Genomic DNA, 24,407 nt, shown 5'->3' on the forward strand with positions numbered 1-24,407 from the left:
CATGAGAAGCAGTCCTTCCCTCCAACAACGTACTCAGCGTGGATAAGTTGGACCACAGCATGGGCCAGCTACCATCTAATTCATGCCCGATTCCAATTTTGACAACTGGTTACGAACAGCGAGATTGACCTCCCAATCCCGACAACGCTGGCAGCAACCAGATGCTTCACAACCCTCACCACGTTCGCGTGAATAAGAGCGCCGGCAGTGGCGTTGGAGGACGTCGCTTCCCAATGAAGTGTGGTACGAGACCTACAGGAAACCCTCCGCAGTAGCATGTCTCACGGGGGAAGAATATTTAGAAGAATATTTAGGAGGATTCCCGTCACCGTTGGCAAGCGCGGGTGACCAGATAAACCGTCGTATTCAGAAATGCATCCTAACCCCCCTATGTAATACCCTCCTGCGAGAGGGCCTTTCGGGGTATTCTGAATAAATAAAGAAATGAATTAACTTCAAGCCCAAGTTTTACTTCATTTAAAGGGACAATAAAGGCAAATATTTTTATTTTTATTTATTTACAATACTGCTACTCTCATTTGAGAGCGTGGCGGTTGGGTGACGCAGTATACAAGTATACCAGTACGCATCAGGGCAGAACAGCTAAATAAAAATAGGAAAATAAAAATAAAACAATTGCCCAAGGATGGCAATATTAGAAGGAAGCTGAGTATAGGAACAAGAACGCATTTTTCACATGACACTTAATTTACATGAAAATAGCAGTGAAGTACCTGTAATTAACCAGTTATACATGAAGTAGGCGCATAGTGAAAGATATTTAGCACGTCAAGAAGTATTGAAGTTGTGTGATGAGATGAGCTTAATGCATATACTATATGAGAGTGAGAAGAAATAATTGAAAAAAAATCTAGGCAAGCAATTAGCAGGAAAATGGTAATTACAATTATCATCTTAGAACTAGAAGTAGTACAGTAATGAAAATTAATTTTCGGAACAGAGCGTAGCTTACGTCCATATAACGACAACCAACAAAAAAAGGACAAAGAAAAATGGGACATCGAAAGAAACACAATGCAAAATTTGTGACGATGATGCGATGATAAATGATTTTATTTACGCACTACAGCTTCCACTTGTGAGGTAAATTCTGACAATGATTCAATGGCGGTTATAGCAGGATCAAGTCGGTTCCATTCAGCTACTGTAAGGGCGAAGAATGAATTCTTAAACGTGTCGTTGTTGCATATGTATTCTGTTAAAGTGTACACATGTTTGTTACGTGTTTTATGAGCGTCATAAAATGAAATGTACCTGGACACATATATCTTATAGTTATTTTTTAGAAGCTGCAACAAGAACTTCAGGCGAGCGGGTTTTGCTCTGGTAGATAGCGTTTGCAATCCAGACTGCGTTAGAAGATTAGTCGGTAAGTCAGCGCATTTATATTTGTTGTGAATGAACCTTATAGCCTTTCTTTGTACTGCCTCTAATTTTGTTATGTTAGTCGTTGTATGAGGAGAAGTATGGAAGAGGCCTTTGCCCTGCAGTGGGCGTAACCAGGCTGCTGCTGCTGCTGCTGCTGCTGCTGCTGATGATGATGATGGTGTATGAGGAAACCAGACTGTGTTTGCATATTCTAGAACTGGGCTAACGAACGTTGTGTAGGCCAGTAGCTTCGTTGATGTCGTATAGAGCGCAAGGCTTCCTTTCAGGAAGAATAATTTGCCTAATGCTCCTGCGGTGATATTCGAAATATGTTTATCGCACCTGAGGTCTAAGGGTTAATGCAACTCCCAGGTATTAATGTTGTTCAACTGTAGTTAGTGGTGTGCCGTTAATCTCACATGGAAAGTTAGATGGTCTTGTTTTCCTTGTTATGGTCATGGCCAGAGTCGTTTTTAAGTTAATTGACACCTTCCAATTAGAGCACCAAATAGCTAGAGTGCTGAGGGATGTACTAAATGCGATTTGGTTGCTATAATTAGTGATTTCGCTTTAAATAACGCAATCGTCTGCGAACGGTGTTATATTACAACCAATGTTAGCTGTGATATCATTAATACAGATTAGGAAGAGTAATGGCCCAAGAACTTAGCATTGGTGAACTCCGGAAGTAACGGCGACAGTGTTACAGTGGTAGATATCATTTTTTCATAGAATACAAATTGTGAAAGATTGGCTAGAAATTCTTTTATCCAGATTGAAAGGAGCCCTTTCCCAACAACACTTTCAACTTTAGTGATTAAATTGTTATGGCATACACAATCAAATGCCTTAGATAGATCAAGTAAAATCCTGTCAGTCTGGTCACAGAGGCGGCGTGCATGTTCATGCGGCAGCTCGTCCCCAGCTCCATAGGGTCAAAATGAGAAGCACCATCAGTCAAAACAAACGTTCTGAAATCGAAGCCAAAGCGGGTCGGCACGAAATTTTATGCGTATAATGACGTACCGATATCTTTCTTTTTGTGTCCTATCAAGTGATGACTTGACGCAAATTCATTAATGTCGGTGGTGGGCGACGTGATCGCTGCGAGCAGGGATTCTGGAGCAATCGCTTTCGGGGAGACAATCGCTTACGCGCGATTTCGCGTGTTGGCATCGCACGCTTCGGAGGCCGTCCGTTGCGCTGTGCAAGGAGAGGTTGGCCCAGTGCGCATCCTGTGCCGATTCGCGCGAAACCTCGCGAAAGTGATTGTATCCCTAAATGCAAATCTGCATTTTCAAGCTGGCAACGCATAAATGAGCTGACCACGCCGAGTGCACGCCTGCCTCGCCGGGCCCTGCCACGCTGGTAACAGGTTTACATTTGGCCAACTGTCACGGCGCTCGATTTTGCCAACTTCAGGCAGCTTCGGGTGGTTTTGGGATCCCAGCCCACGTGACTTCCTATCAAGACCGGAACTAGATGGCTGTCGTCTGGCTGCCAGCGGGCTGCCGAAACTCCGAAAATCGAAGAGGGCCATCAAGTACGGGTCACAATTGTGGCGACAAATTTCGTGTTCGCCTTCACCATCGCAGTACTGAACCGCTTTTGGGTTCGTATTTGTCTGCCTGGCACCCTGACTGAAACTTATATTTCACTCATGCGGTACATCAGCGGCCGTTGACGGTTGAGTGCTATCTAAGCGGGCGCGCCGATTCAGGAAGTTAGGAAGAACACGGCGGCTGACGCCGGCTGCGTGTGAGAGGACATGGCGCTACTTAAACAAGAGCTGAATATCTAGGGACTTTACTACAAACAAGAGGGTGGGAAATAAGTGGCGTTGGACTTACGTTGACGGAAGGGGGCCAAAGGCTAGCGGTGCCCGGTGACCGGTGCGTAGCCTGCAAACCGTTGAATTTTCTTTCGCCCGCGAGGGCACGCGCCCACGAGGCTCCTGATCTTCTCTTTTTAATGATGATGATGATCGCAGCCAAGAATGCTACTGATCGCATATCGGTAGTAAGCTCAAAATTTAATGTTGTTGTCACTGATTCCCTCTAATTGTCGAGATCAGTGCGCATTACGAGAGCAAGAAGGTCCAAATGTAACGGAAAAGAATAAGCAAAATAAGGCAACGTACGGTAAAGAAATGAAGGAACTCATAAATAAGTGGAAATTGGAAATATATGGCAAACTGAGTCTAAATTTGAGGACAAGTTATAATGCTTTGGTTGGAGGAGGGGGAGCGGAGGGAGAGGGAAATATTTCATTTTTCCATTTTTATGAAGCAGAAAGCCAACCGACGCAAATGGCAACTCCGCGCGCGTGTGCCCTCCGACCCAGACCCACTTCCCGCGGGTCTTCCCAGGTCGGGGCAGGTGCTGCTGCATAGGCTCCGTTCTAGCTTCGTCCGCACACCGGTTGTGCAGGAGCGGTGGCGGTTGTACCAGCCACGCTAGGACACCCTCCGTCTCCGAACTCCCTTCCATCGCAGGAACCTGGCCCTTGCTCAGCCTCCGCGGAACAAGAAGCACCCTAGTTTCCACACACAGTTTCCCTGACTGTAACATGGCCATGCGGCCATCCGCAGCCCATTTTTTTTGGGAGTGCCAGCGACACGCTAAGCAGCGGGACCACCACCTGAGGGCGGTGCGAGTGCCGTCCAACGAGCGGTGGATTAGCCCGGCAACTGGCTCGATGGATTCCGACAGGGTCATTCTGGACCCGCTCTTGGCTTTCGCCAAGGACGCACAGCTCCTAGGACTGCTCTGAATGCGCCTCCCCCCTCCACTTCCTATTCACCATTATAGGCCTTCGATCCATCCCACAATAAATACATCTTGGCATTATATTGAAGCAGGAAAAATAATGAATGTAATGATGTAAAGTGATGGAAAGAAAGTAAAATAGCGTAGTGATATTTTTTCGTTGCCGGAGGTAATGCTCCGGGAAGATCAATATATATATATATATATATATATATATATATATATATATATATATATATATATATATATAATTCGACATACAGTCCATCTAGGGAGATGGTGACAGAATATGTTATCAAGTTGTCTACTTAATTAGACTAAGTACTTACAGAAAGCCACAAAGCTCACGCCGTAAAAAGGTAGTGGCGTGCGACAAGCTACTGTACAGTGGTGAGCAGCCTTGTCTAGAGCGCGGCGACGGTGCTCTGCGGAGCAAATCAGCGCCACCTAACGTTACGCTCTGGGTTTGAGCTATGCGTCTCGTGCGCATGCGCGGCCAAAATAAAGCGGTGCTTGCTCGTGGGTTCTCGGGCTCAGTGCTTGCGCTTCAGTCCGCCAGGGCCGCGCTGAATGATATGTAATAGCGGCCGGAAAACCAACACGGTTCGCGCGAATCACGAGGCGGCAAGTGCAAGTCATATCGGGTGATCGCGCGTTTCTGAAGCAAGTCCAAGTGATAGCGGGCGATCGCGCGTTTCAGGCGCAGACCAGGCTAAGAGTGCGAGAATTGGGCCTATATGGTTGTTTGGTGTCTATTTTCGTCGGCTGTCGCCCTCAGCTAAATACCCAGTGCAGATACATGCCGAAAGACATTATGGCCGCGGCGAGTGGTGCCTGCGCAGAAATGCGCGGTGATCTGCTATCACTCGCGCTTGCTTGCCTGGCCGTCTCGTTACACTCGTGAAACACGGCGGCATGGCGACGCCCTCGCCGCCGTCACAGCCTCACAATTGCAGGCAGCGCGCCCCTGGCGGCACGAGACGAACTCGCAAGGCGGTGGCTGGACAAGGAAGCGATGAGCAGGCATGCCTCTGTTTCTGCCGCGCATGCGCGCGGGACGCATAACTCAAACCCAGAGCGCAACGTTAGGTGGCGCTGACTTACTCCGCAGAGCACCGTCGGCGCGCTCTAGACAAGGCTGCTCACCACTGTACTCGGCGCAGTTCTGACAGGAAGGCGCGGCCACAACCGGAATGACGTGGAAGCCCAATGTTTCTATACCCTATCTCAGTACTTCACTGCAGCACTGTGGAACCTGTACGAGTTCCGAACCAATAGGACGGATGAATTCCCGTCGATATGTGTTCATCCGCGCCGCGTTGTTGTCTGCTTAGCGTCTGCTTTCCATCCTGTCGGTGCATGTTATATGGTTGCTGGTTTGATGAACAAAATTATTGACGCCTTAAGCATAAGCTTCGTTTACATGGATGCGACAGCGGAACTTCACTTCAGCTGTACGTTCTCCCTGAAGTTACTTTGCAGCCTCATTAGCAAGTAGTAAGGGCGAAAGACCTCATAAATGTTCACCTGTGGCAAAGCGTCTGCTCAGCGTCTGCTTGGCGTTTGATCGCTACCGTCGTCGCGTCCATACCGTACTAGAGCGCCGGAGTAAATTAATGATGCGGCGAACAATTATGCTTTTATAGCGTTGCGCATCGTGAACGCATCACCAGTGTTAATGGTGTGGCGCCATCTGCTAACCAGAAATCAAACCAGTTTTGCTGATCGGCGCCGTGTCTGTAGTCTTAGCAGCGTGAAAACAAGCAGCCAATCTCAACAATTACCGGAAAACATACCTAATGCATTGACCTCAGCTTGAGATGAGACTTAGCCCCGTATTCAGAAATGCATCTTAACTTGAAGCCCGCGCATTACGTGATGTAAGTGACGCCTGGCGTGAAGGTGCCCACGACGCTCATAGCATTTCCTATGGCACGCTCATGGCAGATGTCCTTTAGATCAAATCATGCTTGCGCTTCAACTTATAGTGCATTTCCGAATACGGGGATTTTGCCACTTGTTGCTTGCTGATAGGGCGGAGGTCGAAGCGGGTAGTCGGCGCTATAAGGGCGCTGCTATGTTGCTATAGTTTATCACGGTTAGAGTGACTATTACGGTGACCGGCGGTAACTAGCTGCTACATTAATTCTGTGTATACGACGGGTATGTGCCATGGCAATGACACGTCACATATCGCTGTACCATATTATGTAGCGAGCAAAAATAAAACTCTCTAGTAGAGCCAATAATCAGCCTGTTACTCCCGGAGCTATACCCAGCTGCAAAACGATATTGCCTGTCTCCGCCTCGTACCTTCGGTACAGCTGCAACATAGTTGCGAGATGCAGTCACGAAGATAGAGTCACGAAAGCAGCATGCACCGACGGGGTCGCATGAGTGTAATGCTATAGCGTTCCATGACCCTTACTGTTTTTCATGCTTCCCGGCAACTGCAGCTTAAGTAACCGTAACGTTGACCGGGAAGCGTGTTTGCAGTATCCAGAGGGTGCAACATATGACAATCGCAGCGCCGCACTATCGGCCTACACGCCTGCTGGACGCCGTGGTGTCACTCCTGGCAACGGCGCCAGGCGATAACTCCCGTTCTCGGTCATGGAGGAAGGAAAATCTGAGAAGGGGCCCTGACGTCACTCTTTGTTAAGCAAAGTCATGGAGGAAGGAAAGAAACTGAAGAGCGGCCCTGACATTACTCTTTGTGAAGCCAAGTGAAACCGGAAGTTGGTGTTGCCCCGCCATCATGTCGGGCCAGTTCTCCTCTCTTTGCCTTTCTCGCGAAACCAGGCCGCGCTGCGCGCAAATGGGCTGCTTGGACGCGCGTACCTGGCAGCAATACTAAACAAAAGGATGCAATCGCGATGTCTCATCGCATTACCGTTGTCGAAGTCATGTTTAAAGAAGTTCATAATGAACTTCGCAAATTGGGCCGTCAAATTGAATCCGCTGCTTTTACCGGGTGTTATGAAGAAAAAAAAGGAAACATGCCTTGCCAGCGCAGCCAACTTAACTGTTCTCATCAACCGCAGGTACAGTCCACTGCCTAGTTCTTGCGTTTTTTTTTTTAAAGATCACCTTTATCGCTCCCTTCTAGTTGCTTTTCTCTGCTTGCTTGTTTTTCCTGGGGCGCTCAGACGGACTTAAGAGCCAGACGTCTGGCGGTGCGATAAAAAAAAGACGTACGCATTCTCAATGCGCTGCAATAATTCACTGGACATACCAACTTATTTGCTATCTATCTGAAGTTCAAGAGCACAAACACACACAGCGGCCTGCTATTCCATTTTTTTCTACATGCGTTTATTGGAGGAACAAAGACGAGAAAGCCTGCCTGGAAGCGGAGGCATGCCAGATTTGGAAATGGGATGGCTAATGCATAGCTGACGCATCAGTAGCGCTAACCACCAAAGAAATACACTTCCTGGGTGCATCATACATGCATTGAACTCATTATCTTCCTTATGGTGGAACGTTATGTCTTGCGGAATTTTAGAGACCGCTTTTATTAATGTTAGGTTGCGCATGCGTGCGTTCCATCTACATCTGGTTCACTAGAAATAAACTGTGATCATCATCATCACCACCATCACGTCATCATCATCATCATCATCAGCCTATTTTATGTCCACTGAAGGACGAAGGACTCTCCCCGCGATCTCCCATTACTCCCATTACTCCTCTTCTGCGCCAGCCGATTCCAAATAGCACCTGCAAATTTCCTGATTTCGTGGCAACACCTAGTCTTTTGTCGTCCTCTACTGCGCTTTCCTTCTCTTGGTACCCATTCTCTCACCCTAATGAGCCAACAGTTATCTAGTCTGCGCTTCACATGACCTGCTCAGCGCTATTTTTTTCTCTTAATTTCTATTAGAATATCGCCCATACCCGTTTGCTCTCTGATCCAAATCGCTCTCTTTCTCTCTCTTAAGGTTTTGCTCAGCATTCTTCGTTCCATCGCTCTTTGCGCAGTCCTTAATTTGTTCTCAAGTTTCTTTGTCAGTCTCCAAGTCACTGCCCCATATGTCAGCACCGGTAAAATGCACTGATTTTATAGCTTCCTTTTCCGTGATCACAGTAAGCTTCCAGTCAGGAGCTCACTATGTCTGCCGCATGCAATCCTACCTATTTTTATTCTGTGAACTTCCTTCTCATGGTTATGGTTCCCAGTGATTAGTTAACCTAGGTAAACGTACTCCTTCACAGATTCTATATAGGCTACTGACGATCCTGAATTCTTGTTCCCTTACCCGGTTATTCATCATTATCTGTGTCTTCTGCATATTATTGTTCAGCCCCACTCTTACACTCTCTGTTATAGTCCTCAATCATTTGTTGTACCTCGTCTGCAGTGTTGCTGAATAGAACAATGTCATCGGCAAAGCGAGGGTTGCTGAGGTATTTGCTGTCGATTCTTACTCCCAAACCTTCCCAGTTCAATATACTGAATACTTCTTCCAAGCATCCAGTGAATAGCATTGGATAGATAGTGTCTCCTTGCCTACTGCTTGCCTTAGTGCCTTGCCTCCCACTTCGGTTGCTGCCTCTGAAGCCAGCTTCGTTATGGTTTTATTCATTAGCTGTATGTCATCATCATCATCTCTCTGTTCTAAGGCTGCAAACTTGTTTGCAAGTACCAGCCTAAATTTGTCTGCTGTTACCCTTGCTGCCTCTAAGTTGACCTGTGTCTTCTTGACCAATTTTACTCTTTCTCTCTTCAAACTGAAGCGAGTCCTAGCCCTCAACAACCTATGATCACTGCACTTTACCCTACCTATCACTTCTACATCCTTCACTATGCTGGGATCGGCACAAAGTATGAAATCCATTTCATTCTTTGTTTTACCATTAGGGCTTTTCCAGGTCCACTTTCTGTTGCTACTCGTGTACTTAGATTTAGGTGCACGTTAAAGAACCCCAGGTGGTCAAAATTTCCGGAGTCCTCCACTACGGCGTGCCTCATAATCAGAAAGTGGTTTTGGCACGTAAAACCCCAAATATTATTATATTATTATTTCTGTTGCTACGCTCCCTGAAAAAGGTGTTCATTATTCTCCGCTTATTCCTTCCTGCGAATTCTACCAGCACCTCTCCTCTAGCGTTTCTAGAATCGATGCCGTAGTTGCCAATTGCCTGTTCACCCGCCTGCTTTTCCCCCACTTTTGCATTGACGTCATCTTCCTCATCGTCTTGGCTGGATGTAGGAGCGTAGGCTTGTGCTAACTATGATCTATACTTACTAGGTTTGATTACGACTACTGCTACCTTCTCATTAAAGCTGTAGAATTCGTCAATATTGCCCGCTATGTCCTTATCGATTAGGAATCCTACTCCGTATTACTTCTTATCTGGCAGACCTCTATAGCATAGGGCATGACTGTTGTTCATCAACGCATAAGCCTCACCATTTCTTCTAACCTGACTAAGGCCGATGATATCCCAAACAATGCCTGATAGTACCTTGAACAGTACTGCTAAGTTAACCTCACTTGATAGAGTTAGGCAATTGAAGGTTGACAGGGTCAGTTTCCATTGGCGGCCTGTCGTCACCCAGACATTCTTAGCACCCTCTGCTGCGTTGCAGGTCTGACCACCGCCTTAGACTGCTCCGCAGCTGCTGGGGACTGAGGGCCGTGAATTAATTGTAAATATCATTAGGGAGGTTTTAGCCGAATACTGCACCAGGGTGGCAAATTCCTGTTCTGGTGAGGGAATGCCTTTGTTCAAGCTTAGTAGGCCTTCCTAATTTGGTTGTACCTGGATTAGTATAGCCCCACTCGCTGTCGGCATCTATCTACTTTTGTGAAATAAATATCTCTTGTTTGCCCCCACATATATTTTGTGATATTATGCTTGTCTTAAGAGGCCAATTTTGTTGAAAACACGATGCAAGTCAGAGAATTCTTTGTAACCTGCACATTTTCGTGTTAATCATCGGATTCGATTAAATGGTCTGCAATAAAAAGGTAAGATCGCAAAATATAGGTGGGCTTCGAGAAGGGCTGTACTGGCAGCGTCAAGAAGAAACAAGATAGCATTCCAGAATAGAGTAAAAGTTCTGGAAGTGCACTACAAGTATGATGTTATCAATGGTACAAAAATACGTTTGATAAGCACACAATTTTTCTACCCGTATACGAAAACAAGCTTGCGTCTGGCGTGAATACAGAGCTCTTAATATTACAACCTGGAACGTTGCGTTCAGAGAGCGTATATGACAAACCAATGACAACGTTACAAGAACGCATTCGCATACACGTCACTAGCCGCAAAACGCGAAGTTGCCGGCATGCTGCCACTACTAGCGTTTTATCCCCGATGCATGACGCGCCGATTTAGAAATCCACATAACGATTACCGCGTGCACTTCGCTCCGATTGTACGGATCATCCGGCAACCAATAACGAATGTTTACATCTGCTTGCTTACGTACTTTCAATGGACGTGAAAGAGCACTGTGAAGGCAACCTAAACTACACATTTCATTGGCTGTCAAGCTGCGTTTTCTAGCTGCAGCACAACGTCACGGCCCAGTTGGCAAGTGAACGACATATTAAGCGAATTCATCGAGCGCATGCAAGTATTTTGTAGCTCCGCACATAGAACTCCACGCAAGACTACGTCCATGAAGCGACGGAGAGTTCGCGAGCATCGAGGCCATCGCCGCGCATTGAATGCAGTTTCATCACTTTCCGCGCAGTACGTCCATTACTTTCGATATCTTCTTTTGTCCGCTTGAAGAAACACAAAAATAATCCAGTTTCGCTAAACGGAAAGCGAAATGCACGGCGGAAATCCGTGCCTTATTTAATGGACGTTGGCAACGCGTCGGTGGTCTGGAAGGCATATGGCCGCTGCCACCCACTGTTACCGGCATAGCGCGCACCACTGCGGTACTCTGAAAGTTTTCCAGGGACTATGCGTCGCGGGCATGACACCGGGACAGGGGAGGGAAGCTGGGCGTTGTACTTCAGTAGCGCACAGACGCGTGGGCTTTATCTTGAAAGAAATCTGCTCAGACAGCAGTGTCTAGGTGGGCTTACGGCGAGTATCTTTTCGCGCGCTGTCTTCTCACCCCTGTTGTGCCTTACGACCCCCTTTGCATAGCTCCCAAGGCTTTCTTTGCTTCTTCGGGTGTTACTGGTGGGATATCAAAGTCCTCTTGACTATTCTGTCTTCGATTATCGTCGTGGGTGCTACTGCTACTGTATAACTCTCTATAGAACTCCTCAGCCACTTGAACTACCTCATCCATATTAGTAATGATATTGCTGGCTTTGCCTCTAAGCGTATACATCTGATTCTTGCCTATTCCTAGTTTCTTCACTGCTTTTAGGCTTCCTCCGTTCCTGAGAGCATATTCAATTCTGTCCATATTATACTTCCTTGTGTCAGCTGCCCTACGCTTGTTGATAATTACCTTGGAAAGTTCTGCCAGTTCTATTCTAGCTGTAAGGTTAGAGGCTTTCATACATTGATGTTTCTTGATCAGATTTTTTGTCTCCTGCGATAGCTTACTGGCATCCTGTCTAACGGAGCCACCACCGACTTTTGTTGTACACTACTTAATGATGCCCATAAGATTGTCGTTCATATTTTCAACGCTAAGATCCTCTTCCCGATTTAAAGCCGAATGCCTATTCTGTAGCTTGATCCGCAATTAATATATTTTCCCGCTTACCGCTGACTTCTTGCTCGGCTTCTTATGTACCAGTTTCTTCCGTTCCCTCCTCAAGCCTCGCATAATTCAAGTTCTTACCATCCTATGGTCACTGCAGTGCACCTTGCCAAGCGCGTCCACATCTTGTATGATTCCAGGGTCAGCACAGAGTATAAGGTCTATTTGATTTGTAGTCTCGCCGTTCGGGATCCTCCACGTCCACTTTCGTCTATCTCACTTGCTCAAGAAGGTTCATTATCCGCATATAATTCTGTTATGCAAATTCTACTAATAAATCTCCCCTGCTATCCTTAGAGCCTATGCCATATTCCCCCAGTGACTTGTCTCCCGCCTGCTTCTTGCTATACCGTGGCATTGAAGTCGCGCATCAGTATAGTGCATTTTGTTTTGACTTTACCCATCCCCAATTCCACGTCTTCATAGAAGCTTTCGACTTCCTCGTCATTATGACTGGATGTACAGGCGTAGACCTGTACGACCTTCAATTTTTACCACTTATTAGGTGCCTCAAGAAGACCTCACACCCTCTCGCTAATGCTTTAGAATCCTTGTATGTTACCAACTATATCCTTATTAATCAGGAATTCGACTCCTAGTTCTCGTCTCGCCGCTAAGCCTCGGTAGCACAGGATGGGCCCGCTTTTTAGCACTGTATATGCTTCATTTGTCCTCCTAACTACACTGAGCCCTATTATATCCCGTTTACTGCCCGCTAATTCCTCCAATAGCACTGCTAGACTCGCCCCACTAGATAAAGTTCTAGCGTTAAACATTGCCAGGTTGAGATTCCAATGGCAGCCTGTCTGGAACCAGAGATTCTTAGCACTCTCTCCTGCGTCACAGGTCTGACCGACGCCGTGGTCAGTTGCTTCGCAGCTGTTGGGGACTGAGGGCCGGGGTTTGATTGTGGTATTCATATAGAAGGTTGTGGCCAAGTACTGCACCAGGGTGACCAATCCTGCTCTGGTGAGGGAATGCGTTACCGGCTCTGGTCACCGGGATCAGGCCGCACTCCTGGCCTGATTATGCAATTTTATCAGCACGCTGATTTTTTTTAATCCGGTGGAAAATTGCGCGGCACCGGGATTCGAGCCATGGTCCACTTGCACGCGAGGTGGATGCTCTACCTCTACGCCACCACTGCATCTTTCGTTTACTCAGTATGTACTAAAACTGGCATAGTCTGACAAGTGGGTATGAAGAATATGAATGAGTGGTCATGACATGAATATCGTGACATGTGGGTCAAGTAGGTCATAAAACAGCCGCGTACGTCTTGGTGTTCTCAGGGTCGCTTTGTGTACTTGGCAGGCTCCTCGCACAGTGCTTCGCATATGCGGGCAGAACCCACAGGGCGTGGGATCTGCCGGCCTTTAGCGGAGGCAGTTAGTCAAGGGCAAAAAGCACTTACGAGCGAGATCGCTGTTTGAGGTGCAACATCGAAAAGCGGGCCGACGTCTTCCACGTCGCTTAGAAGTGCAGAGTCTTTACAAAGCACCGACGCAAGCTTACAAGCAGCCTACCTGCAGCCCTCCATCGGGCAAGTTTTCAGCAGCGGAAGACGTTAAAAGGGGAGCAACCGCGCAATAGGCGCATACTGGACAGTCGCAGTATTTGTCTGCGCCGATGTCATTGCCGGCGCTATCTTAACCTGCCTTGTGCCAGTTCCCTTCCCTCTCCAATTTCTTGCTGCAAGAGTGTCGCCACCAAAAGGAAAAGTCATAGCCGCTTATTTTAAATTCAACTTTTGCAACAACCCGGGATAGCAGGCAACAATATCTTCGATTTAAAAATTACGTTGCAGAAGCACATGTCAGTGCTAACGACTAACAGCATGCTAATGAACGGCAATGAAGAAAATGCTAACGATTCATGAAAAAAAGAAAAAGAAAGACTTCTAAAAAAGTAGCAAATTTATTAAGGATGAAAACATCGTCACTTCCATGCAGACGTGGTTTTTCCTTGACGCGAATTCTCCACAGACTGTCACATAGACCCTCGCACGGGTCCGAGGATCCGAGCCCCTCAGGGGGACGACCAACTCAGCCGCGTGTGTTGTGTGTGCCCGAAGGGGACGCTCGTTCGGTCTCCACAGGGAGCGAGACAGAGCGCCGCAAGGAGAATGCCCAGAGTTGAGGAAAAGCGTTTATTAGACGGCTACGTTGGCGTTGACTGTTGTACGCAATCGGCGCGATCCGCATGAGCCGCAGCTCCCGCAAATCAAGGGTGCCACAACAGTATCAGAGACCGCTGTAACACGCCGCTATACGACATGATGGCTCACAACGACTGTGCTACCAGGGTAGCGTTCCTTCAGCTCGGCGCAGCCTCCGAGGCCGACAGCACGACCTGGCGCAGTATGTCCGCGCACGTGAAGTGAGAAGCGTCTCTATTGCGTATCGTTCAGAACAGGAACAGGATAGGCGTGCACCCACCTCGTGTCAGTCATATTAAATCAACGTTGAGATTACCTTTCTAGAAACCTCTGCCGAGTGTGTTTAATGCAAATATAGTGTTTGATTAGAGGCACCATTATGAACGAAAGGCGCTCATAATATTTACCCCAATCGAGGTCGTTTGTGGCTGATTGAGAATAATAGGCTGCATGGGTTGTCTCGAAGCTCAGTGATTACCTGGTACTATCGCTCGTTATAGAAAAGTGTAAATTTGCCGCATATAATACGGTAAATTCATACAAATTCATATAAGCGTGGAGATATGCGAGTCTTTCTTCTGAAAGTGTCTCCAGGTCCCTCCTAGGAAGAAAAATTTGCCTGCTCACTAGCTTGGTAGAGCTTCAGTAGGCTAGGAGCAGCTGGAGCTATGTCAAGCGATATTTTAGATTTCGGGATGGTTGGATAGGACTGATGTCTCCAAGCCACATGATCGTAGCCATTGTGAAGGCAATTATTTACAAAAAGTTGAAAGCTTGAAGGCATTGCCAAGGAGGGTCCAGAAAAGCCTCAACGAATGAGAGGTGGCGGGGGGGGGGGGGGTGATTTCGGCAGTGCATAAGGTGAACAGAGGGTGCGCGAGGTGACACGGTCAATCTTGTTTGTGCGGAAGTTCTCGGGACGCTTCAGAGAAGGTGAGGGCATAATTGCTTCATTAGGCATATGAAACCTCTTGCAGCGTAATCAGCACCAGAAATGGAACGCGCGGAAGACTATTCTTCGTAGATTTCGTACGCACGTTTCGAAGCGCGCAAGTTGGCCGGTTGTGTGTTCCACATTAATAAACCTTTTGAAGCCATGATATAAGCAAAATAATCTTTTAGAATAACTTATTACTAGAAAGATATGTTCAAGAGGGAATTGTGAAAGCGCCTGTCCATCCTTTCAGGCTTAAAGTAACGTCCAAGTCAGCCTGTTTTTTCTCTAGACTATTTGCGTTATTTAAACATAAAGTTTACTGCATTTAGTGATGCTATAAAGAAACATAATTGGTCCCTGTACGCAATTTATAACCATTTCAACTATCATTTTAACCAAGACAACTTTTTTTTGCATTCATAATCAACATTTCTAAGTTTTCTGTAGAGAGGGTGCAATTACTAAGGACCCACTATATTACTCATGTTCGTAGCAACCATACTGAATCATATTTGTACTTGTGAAATAAACTGCATTTTTTACTGCTCTCTTAAGCATGTAGAAGCCATTATGCAAGGTAGTGTCTGCTTAGAGACAGGAAACAGCCTTTCTGCGTGCCACTTTATCTTCACTAAAGTACGTTCTCCACACACTCAATTCTACTGCTATTATACTACATGGAACCGTTTAGAGGGCAGTTTACCTGAAGTGTTAGTGGTATTTATTGGCTGTATTCGGTCATGGAAATGATATATGTGGTTGTTGCATATGGATCCATGCATTTTCATACCAGTGCAAGTCTATTGGCCCCTAAGACGCACATGCAGCGGAACCCACTCATGATCTGTGGAACAAAGGAAATAGAATCGTATATTTGTTGCACTATTTCAGACACACGTGTTTATTAAGTGCATGCATGTTATAGTATGCTAACGGTGGTCCACTAGTATCACAAAACAGTGGTCCTTTCTGACTCTGAAAATCAAACTATTGAGATGCACGGCGCTCGAACGTTGAGAATAGGTGAAGGAAATGAGCGGACTGCAATGCATTATGTGCACGCAGGGTTTGCTTAGGCTCTACTGCTGCACTTGTGTAAGTTGTGACATAGGTTCTTAAACATAAAAGGGAATAACGAAAAGTCGATTTTCCTGCTGCACATGCGTAGCGGCAGATGTCATACTTCGTATGAAAGCCTCCAATAATTTTTCATTACCAACTTTGGTATACGTTAAAGTTGGTTAGTGCTGATGCCCTTTTGTCCCTATATATGCTAATACTTGCATGAGCTTAAGGAAAACATTGTTCTACTGAAGTTTACAAAGAGCAGCTTATAAGGAGTGCGGTAACAAAACATAGAACACAAATACATTTCTTTGTAAACATTCGTATAACTATTTAGGTACTGGTATCATGTATCGGCAAGAAGTATTTTGCTTCACTGTATTTATTACTTCTTTAAAAGATTATCAATTTAGTATGTGTGCAATACTAGAGTCACATGAAATCAGGGCTTGACTACAACTCATCTGGTTGGGAATTAACATGGCACAAGAAAGACACTGAGTGCAGTGAAAGTGAAACTTTCCTTTTTGTAGTTGCCTTTCGTGTGCTTTGGCGGAAGCAATTGCGGGAAGGTGACTGGTAAGTGAACACCATTCCTTTCCCGACACAGCAGAAGGTTACTAAAGCTTTGTCTCGAATGGGCTGATATGAGACAATGGTATGTTGCTTCAAAACAATTTAAAAATCAGCATATCTAAATACCTTCATTACCTCCTCCCCATTAAAATGCCGGTGCAAAGAACGATCTATAGCAGAAAAAAAAGTTTGCGAAGCACAGAAACAACACAAGTACCAATATAAATGCATTGTCATCAGACATAACAATCGTCATTAAAATTGATGAATGTGAATTTAAAATAAAACTACAGAACACATAAAAACGCGTCAACGGACACGCCTGAAGCATTTTGGAAGGCAATAGCACCGCTTTCCTAGATGAAACTTCCGACACAAGGAAACAATTTATTGTGTGAGACAGAATAAAAGAAATCCTCAATGTCCAGGAAAAACATGTGCCTTATTAAAAAATTCGTCTGCAGGAAGTGCATGACAGATGAAGAATTCTCAGTCGGAAAGTTATCATCAACAAGTGAATTAACGAGCTTCACTTAAAACGGGCTTATCATTCAGCCCCCTACCGCGTTCGCTCACAACTGTCCAGCATTTTAATGGGGAGGGGGGAACTAATGAAAGTATTTAAATATATTATATATATATTATATTTGCCCGCTGGAAGGTGACAAAGGGCGACAATATATGTCCCCTCTTTTCACGTATTCTCTCTTTTATATGAGCCATGAGCTGTATAACTTCAGCACGAGAATTTAATGAAATAAAAAAAATTTAGAAAAAGATCGAAACCAATATAGAATATATAAATTCCGCCACCAGGAAGTGATCCCGCCAGCTTAGGCCATGGGCGCCCAGATTTTGAAGGTGGGCAAAGATGGAATTTTCCGGCATAGGGTGTAAATAATTTTGTATGTGGGCCGCCAGACTTCCGGGCTTGACGCCATCCTCCCCGAAGCCAAAGGCGCGGAGTGTGATCTTGACCGCGAAGCACAACGCCACCGCCATTACTGCAGATAATGAGAAAAAAGGCATACTCAGCTTTCTCAAATTGAAACTGTATAAAGGCAGCAATTACGACGGGCCACTCATAATACACCCAGTCAATCTCGAAGGCTAGATGACCCTTCCAGAAGCGTCGCAAGGTATGTCTTATGCAAAGAGATGGTTTATATGGAGACAAAATTTCGAATAAAAGGCAGTCACAATAATTTCTCAAGTCGTTCGTCCATGGCTTAATTAAATATCATAGGCTGCATTGGTTACGTCGCAGCTCGAGGCTTGCCTGTCACTATAGTGCGCTTGAGTCAGACAGCCGCTTTGGGATAGGGGTATGCTTCTGCAAATAATAAGGTACTTTTATACAGGCGTGTAGGCAAATGAGATTTCTAGTGATGTCATCGATAGTGCAGTACGGATAAAAGTGTTTTTATGCGAAGCATATTACTAGAGCTCAACCCAGCTCCTCAGGCGCGGCGGTGTCGCCTTCAATGAGCTTTGACCACATGCCATACCACGTGGCACCGTGACGTCACGACAGAGGAGAAACGGGGCTCCAACTCGCGCCGTCGCTTGCGGCGTCGCCTTCAAGGCTGACCACGTGACACCGTGACGTCACGACAGAGGAGAAACGGGGCTCCAACTCGCGCCGTCGCGGCGCTATATAAGCAGCTGCGCTTGTTTCTAGGTGGCTTTGGCTCAACTCTTGCAAGATGGGCTGGGTGGGAATCGAACCAGGGTCTCCGGAGTGTGAGACGGAGACGCAACCACTGAGCCACGAGTACGATGCTTCAAAGCGGTACAAAAGCGCCTCTAGTGAATGCGGTGTTGCCTTAGAAACGAGCTGTTTCTAAGGCTCAGGCGTGCGTCGCTTGCTCAGGCGCACATTTCGTTGCCGCGCCGAACGCTGCGTTGCTCGACGCTCACCGCGCCCAATGCGGGGTGCGTAGTCGCTGCGCCGTAGCCCATTGTCTTACACCCCTTGGCGGGTCGACGGGAACGCTGTCACGTTCCACTCTTGAAGGCGAAGCAGAGTAACGCATGAGTTGTTTCTTCCTCTAGCCGAACCAAATATAGCCAAGCTACAGCAGTTCACCAGGCTAAACAGTGGTTCAACAACTAAACTAAAGGCTAGTATGCTTCGCATCCTGGGCTTAACCTTAGCTAAGCTACAGCCATTTTTTTCTTTCTTCTTATCATGATTCGCCTAATGAAGTTACAATGCATCTGATTAACCATTTACAAGCAATTTCTGAGCACGTGCTGGTAGGCGAGTTGGTTATACATGATTACAACGAAGACGCCAAATAAAAGAACGGATGAAGTAAAAAAACTACATGGCATAAACACGTAGGCGCAACCACGTTTGCTCCTACGTGGTTCATATTATATATATATATATATATATATATATATATATATATATATATATATATATATATATATATATATATATTGCCACTAGATATCACGAGCCAGCGCTGAGAAAGAAGTGACTGGAACGCGCGCTCGGCAAGCGGTGGGTGCTGTGGATCCCGGCTTGAATTTTTGTGCACGCTATCTTGTACAACTGTCTCTCTCGCCGACGCCAGGTCGATCTTCAATTGTCTTTTCGTGACAAAACTTGTGGAGGTGCGGGGTACGGTTCATCCGATGCCACAAACCCCTCCTGGTAGCAGGAGTACCGGCCTTGTACTAGTGGGCACCCCTGTTCACTGGGCCAGCAGGAGAATCCGAGGATTACCTCCGCAGCTTGATCCTCTCTCCGCAACAACGTCGACGCCCCCTCGGACCAGTATAGAAGGAACATACGTCGCTATTGACCATTATGCAAGGTACGGCCACAATGGCAACTCAGTACCTGCTGCAGAGTCTCAGAGCGCCGAAAGTGTTCCACAGGGATGTCTTCGAGGATGTAGAAGACTGGTTAATCCAGTTTGAGCGCGTTGCTGAGATAAACGAATGGAGCGACGCGGCGAAGTTGAGAAATGTCTACTTCAGCTTGGAGGACGGGGCTCGCGCTTGGTACGAGAAGCGAGAAGGGCTCCTCATATCGTGGCTCGAGTTCCGCCGTGCCTTGCTGGATACATACACCAATGCTGATCGCTGCAAACGAGCCGAACGGACGCTCCAATCCCGCATTCATCTGCCGAATGAGATCGTCACGTCGTACGTAGAGGATATGACGCGCCTGTTCCGTCGGGTGGACCCTACCAAGTCAGAGCAAAAGAAGCTGCGCCATTTCATGCGGGGAGTTAAATAACAGCTATTTGCTGGCCTGGTTCGAAGCCCGCCGAAGACCGTGGGTGAATTTTTAACCGAAGCCACCACGATGGAGAAGGTGCTGCACCATCGCTCAGCTTTCTATGAAAGGCAAATGAACGCTACTTCACCTTTGCACCAGCGCTCAGCTACGTATGACAGGCACGCGAATGCTGCTTCACTGACGTACGCGGTAGCCTTTGGAAACCTGGAAGTTCTGCGAGACCTTATCCGCTCTGTGGTTCGTGATGAGCTTCAACTGCTCAGCTGTCCGCCTCAGCGCATGCTGGGTTCCATTGCTGCCCTCGTGAGAAGGGAAGTGCAGCAACTGATTCAAAGTCTCGCCCCAAGCAGTAATGCGTCGCCGGCGACAGCACAGAGTTGCAGCGCCGTCGTATCTGGAAGTTTTGGGGCGAGTCCCTGTCCGCGCTCCGATCCATTTCATCCCCGCCACGTCTTACGCCGCGTCATACGTCCCGCCGCTCCCATCAGTGCAACCGATCCAACGTATAAAAGATCGGCGCCCGCTCGAAAGGAAATCTGACGTCGGGCGTACCCCGGACAGAAGGCCTCTGTGCTATCACTGTGGAGAAGCCGGTCACATATACCGCGAGTTCCCATACCGACCGCGAGTTCCCATACCGCCGCCTCGGACTGCAAGGTTTTGCCGCGGATTCACCTAGGCCCAGATACGGCGAAAGGCCTAGGGCGATTGAAGAGTACCTGAACCAACAGGATATGCCACTGCTCCCACAGCGGCAGTCGCGCTCGCAGTCCCCAGGGCGATCTTCCCCAGCTCCTAGAAGCCCTCCAATGGCAGCGCAGGGACGATCGCCACGCCCTTGCCGGGAAAACTAAGAACAGAGACCTTCGGGGGCGGGTCCGCTCCCATTGAGGCAAGCACGGTCTATTGAGCATGGTTCAATGACGACAGCAGCCGAACTCAGCGACAGACTCTCGCTAGACATACCTGTTGTGCTCGACGGCCGCCACATTAGTGCGTTTTTGGACACGGGTGCCGACTACTCGATCTTGTGCGGAAAACTAGCGACGGAACTTAGAAAAGTTATCACGCCTTGGTCTGGAACGCAAATTCGTACTGCTGGCGGGCATATCGTAACTCCGTTGGGCATGTGCACGGTCAGAGTACAAATTCGTGGGTATACGTTTCCAGCCAGATGCCTTATACTCCGCGACTGCCCTCGGGGCCTCATCTTGGGCGTCGACTTTCTGCGAGAGTATGGTGCCATTATAGACCTCCGGGAGCGCACAGTTATTTTTCGACAGAGAGAGCAGCGAACAGTCGCGACAATTGGCGACGTAACGCGCTTCGGGATTACGCCGACAATGTAACTTTACCACGACGCGCAATTTTCCTGGTAGCGGTCGTATGCGACGATCTGCGTGATGGCGAAGCTGTTGCAGAGGGCAATTCCTCCCTTATGCTGACTCATGTTGTATGTGCAGCCCGCAGTCTCATTATGCTTCGAGGTGGACATTCTGCGCTCCTCATGGCGAACTTCAGCCAGGAACATCGGCACCTGTTTCGTCGTACTACTATCGCTTTTGCTGAGCCCATAGCAGTCGTTGCTGAATGCTTTGCGTCTATGACAGAGGACAACCCAGCTCAGACGCTCATCAATATCGACATCAATTCAAACCTTTCAGAAGAAAAGCAAAAAGCGCTGCGCGAGTTGCTACTTCGGTTCAAGGAGGGCTTCGCATCTACTTCTAAGGTACGCCAGACGCCCCTCACGAGACACCGAATAATCACGTGTGACGATTCTCGTCCCACACGACAACTGCCTTATTGCGTATCGGTGAAAGAGCGCAACGTGATTAATGCACAAGTGAAAGAAATGCTTGACGATGACGTCATACAACCATCCCAAAGCCCTTGGTCATCGCCGGTGGTCCTTGTCAAAAAGAAAGACGGAACGCTTCGGTTCTGTGTTCACTATAGAAAGTTGAATAACGTCACAAAAAAGAGGTTTATCTGCTTCCGCGGATCGATGGTTCGTTAGATCGGCTCCGACGAACCAGGTATTTTTCATTCATAGATTTGAAGAGTGGATATTGGCAAATCGAAGTTGACGAACGAGATCTCGAAAAAACGGCCTTTGTTACCCCGGATGGACTGTACGAATTTAAAATACTTCCATTAGGCCTGTGTTCTGCACCGGCCACGTTGCAGAGAATAGTGGACACTGTTCTGACGGGTCTGAAGTGGCAGAGTTGTTTAGTATACTTAGATGACGTCGTCGTGTTTGCGGCGATCTTCGAAGAACATCTGAAGCGTTTAGAGGCGGTACTTGAGGCGCTCCGCTGCGCCAATCTCACACTAAAGCCAGAAAAGTGTCACTTCGGTTACGAAGAGTTGAAGTTTCTCGGGCATGGGGTCGTGAACGCTGACGGTGTCCAGCCTGACCCAGACAAAACATCTGCTGTTGTTGCTTTTCTGACTCCTCGTTACAAGAAAGCAGTATGCCGCTTCCTCGGTCTGTGTGCCTACTATCGTCGCTTCATCGCTAATTTCTCCCGGATCGCTGAACCACTCATACGCCTCACGCGAGAAGACACACCCTTCGTTTGGATGGATGAGCAGGACGCAGCTTTCACCGAGTTACGGCAGCGCGTGCAGGAATCGCCCGTTCTCGCTTACTTTGACGAGGACGCTGTCACTGAGGTGCATACCGACGCAAGCAACATCGGTCTTGGCGCTGTTCTCGTTCAACACCAGGAAGGCGTCGAGCGAGTGATCGCTTACACCAGTCGCACCCTTTCACGCGCCAAGATCAACTACTCCACTTCCGAGAAAGTGTGTCTAGCGGTTGTGTGGGCCATCATGAAATTTCAGCCTTATCTCTAGGGTCGCCCTTTCAAGGTGGCGACAGATCACCATTCCTTGTGTTGGTTAGCCAACTTACGAGACCAGTCCGGGCGACTTGCTCGATGGAGTCTCCGTCTGCAGGAGTTCGATGTTACCATCGTCTACAAATCGGGCCGCAAACACGAAGATGCGGACACGTTGTCGCGCGCTCCCGTCAAAACTTGCCATAAGGACATGGACGAAGACGGCGCATTCCTTTGGGCCCTCACCGCATCCGACCTGATCACACGGCAGCGCGAGGAGGACGAAATACGCCCTCTCATCAATCACCTAGAAGGCAAGAATGTTGCAATCCCACGACACATTTGTCGCAGTCTCTCGACATTCTGCCTCCGAAAGGGTGTCCTCTACAAGAAAAACTAGAGTGCCAGCGACAAAGAGTATCTATTGGCCGTAACTGCCACCCTCCGTGATGACATTCTCCTAGCCTGCCATGATGAGCCCACGTCTGGACACTTCGGATTTTCACGTACTCTTGCAAAGGTACGCCGGAAGTACTACTGGCCCAGACTTTCTACCACGATGAAGCGTAACGTGCAAAGCTGCCGTGAATTTCAACGCAGGAAATCACCGTATTTGAAGCCCGGGGGTTTACTCCAACCCATCGCACCACCTAGCGCGCCGTTTGATCATATCGGCATGGATCTTCTGGGGCCCTTTCCCTTGTCAGCCAGCGGAAAGAAGTGGATTATAATCGCCACAGACTGTCTAACACGCTACGCCGAGACGAAAGCTGTACAACGTGCCACGGCCTACGAAGTTGTCCAGTTCTTTATCGAACAGATAGTCCTAAGACATGGTGCCCTATCACATGTCACACCGACAGAGAAACTGCCTTTACAGCCCAACTGATAGAGGACATATTCGAGTTGAGCTGCACGCAGCATCTCAAGGCCACTGCATCCTATCGTCCGCACACCAATGGACTGACGCAACGGCTAAACAAAACCATTGCTGACGTGCTGTCTATGTATGTAGGCGTCCAGCATAAAACATCGGATCAAGTCCTGCCGTACGCTACATTCGCGTACAACACCGCCATTCAGGAAACAACACATTTCGCACCGTTCCGCCTTGTATACGGGCGCGAGGTCCAGACCACGCTAGATGCAATTCTCCCGTATGACACCGACGCATCAATTACTTCCTACGACGAGCAACTTACTCAGCACGCAGAGGCAGCTCGTTAACTAGCGCGCATACACACCACGACGCAGCAGAGTACAACACACGACGCTACAACCTTCGACATCGGCAAGTCGAGTACCAGCTAGGTGACCAAGTCTAGGTGTGGACTCCAATTCGTCGCCAGGGGTTGTCTGAGAAGCTGCTTAGTAGATACTTTGCACACTACAAAGTGATACGCCGCGTTAGTGAAGTGAACTATGAGGTCATTCCCGACGGTGCCGCGTCGCCTCGGCGTCGGCAGCACCACTCAGAGATAGTGCATGTTACTCGCCTCGTATTTCTCGCGTTAAGGCGGCGCCAACCCGATCTCATACGATTTCCACACTTCCACTTTCTTTTAGTAAGCATTCTAGTTTAGTAAGCATCGGGTCGATGCTTTTCTTTTGGCGGGGAGATAATGCCGATAGGTGTCACACGCCAGCGCTGAGAAAGAAGTGACTGGAACGCGCGCTCGGCAAGACGTGGGCGCTGAAGAAGAAGAAGCAGAGACT

At 47.7% G+C, this 24,407-nt stretch overlaps 1 protein-coding gene across 6 annotated transcripts in view; it reads right to left on the reverse strand.

Annotated features, from left to right (window-relative positions):
* LOC139057418 (uncharacterized) overlaps nt 1-24,407 on the reverse strand; it is a 222,565-nt gene that overhangs the window by 103,235 nt on the left and 94,923 nt on the right. For 2 of the 6 annotated variants that reach the window (XM_070535641.1, XM_070535640.1), the window contains exon 4: nt 17,315-17,587. The exons of the other annotated variants lie outside the window; for them this stretch is intronic. In XM_070535641.1, coding sequence (XP_070391742.1) covers nt 17,352-17,587 — 236 coding nt within the window. In that variant the 3' untranslated portion in view covers nt 17,315-17,351. Of the gene's footprint in view, nt 1-17,314; nt 17,588-24,407 lie in introns of those variants that run through there. 6 annotated transcript variants of the gene reach the window in all.

Source organism: Dermacentor albipictus, chromosome 3 (genome assembly GCF_038994185.2).
Source record: "Dermacentor albipictus isolate Rhodes 1998 colony chromosome 3, USDA_Dalb.pri_finalv2, whole genome shotgun sequence".
In the NCBI taxonomy this organism is placed as follows: Eukaryota; Metazoa; Arthropoda; class Arachnida; order Ixodida; family Ixodidae; genus Dermacentor; species Dermacentor albipictus.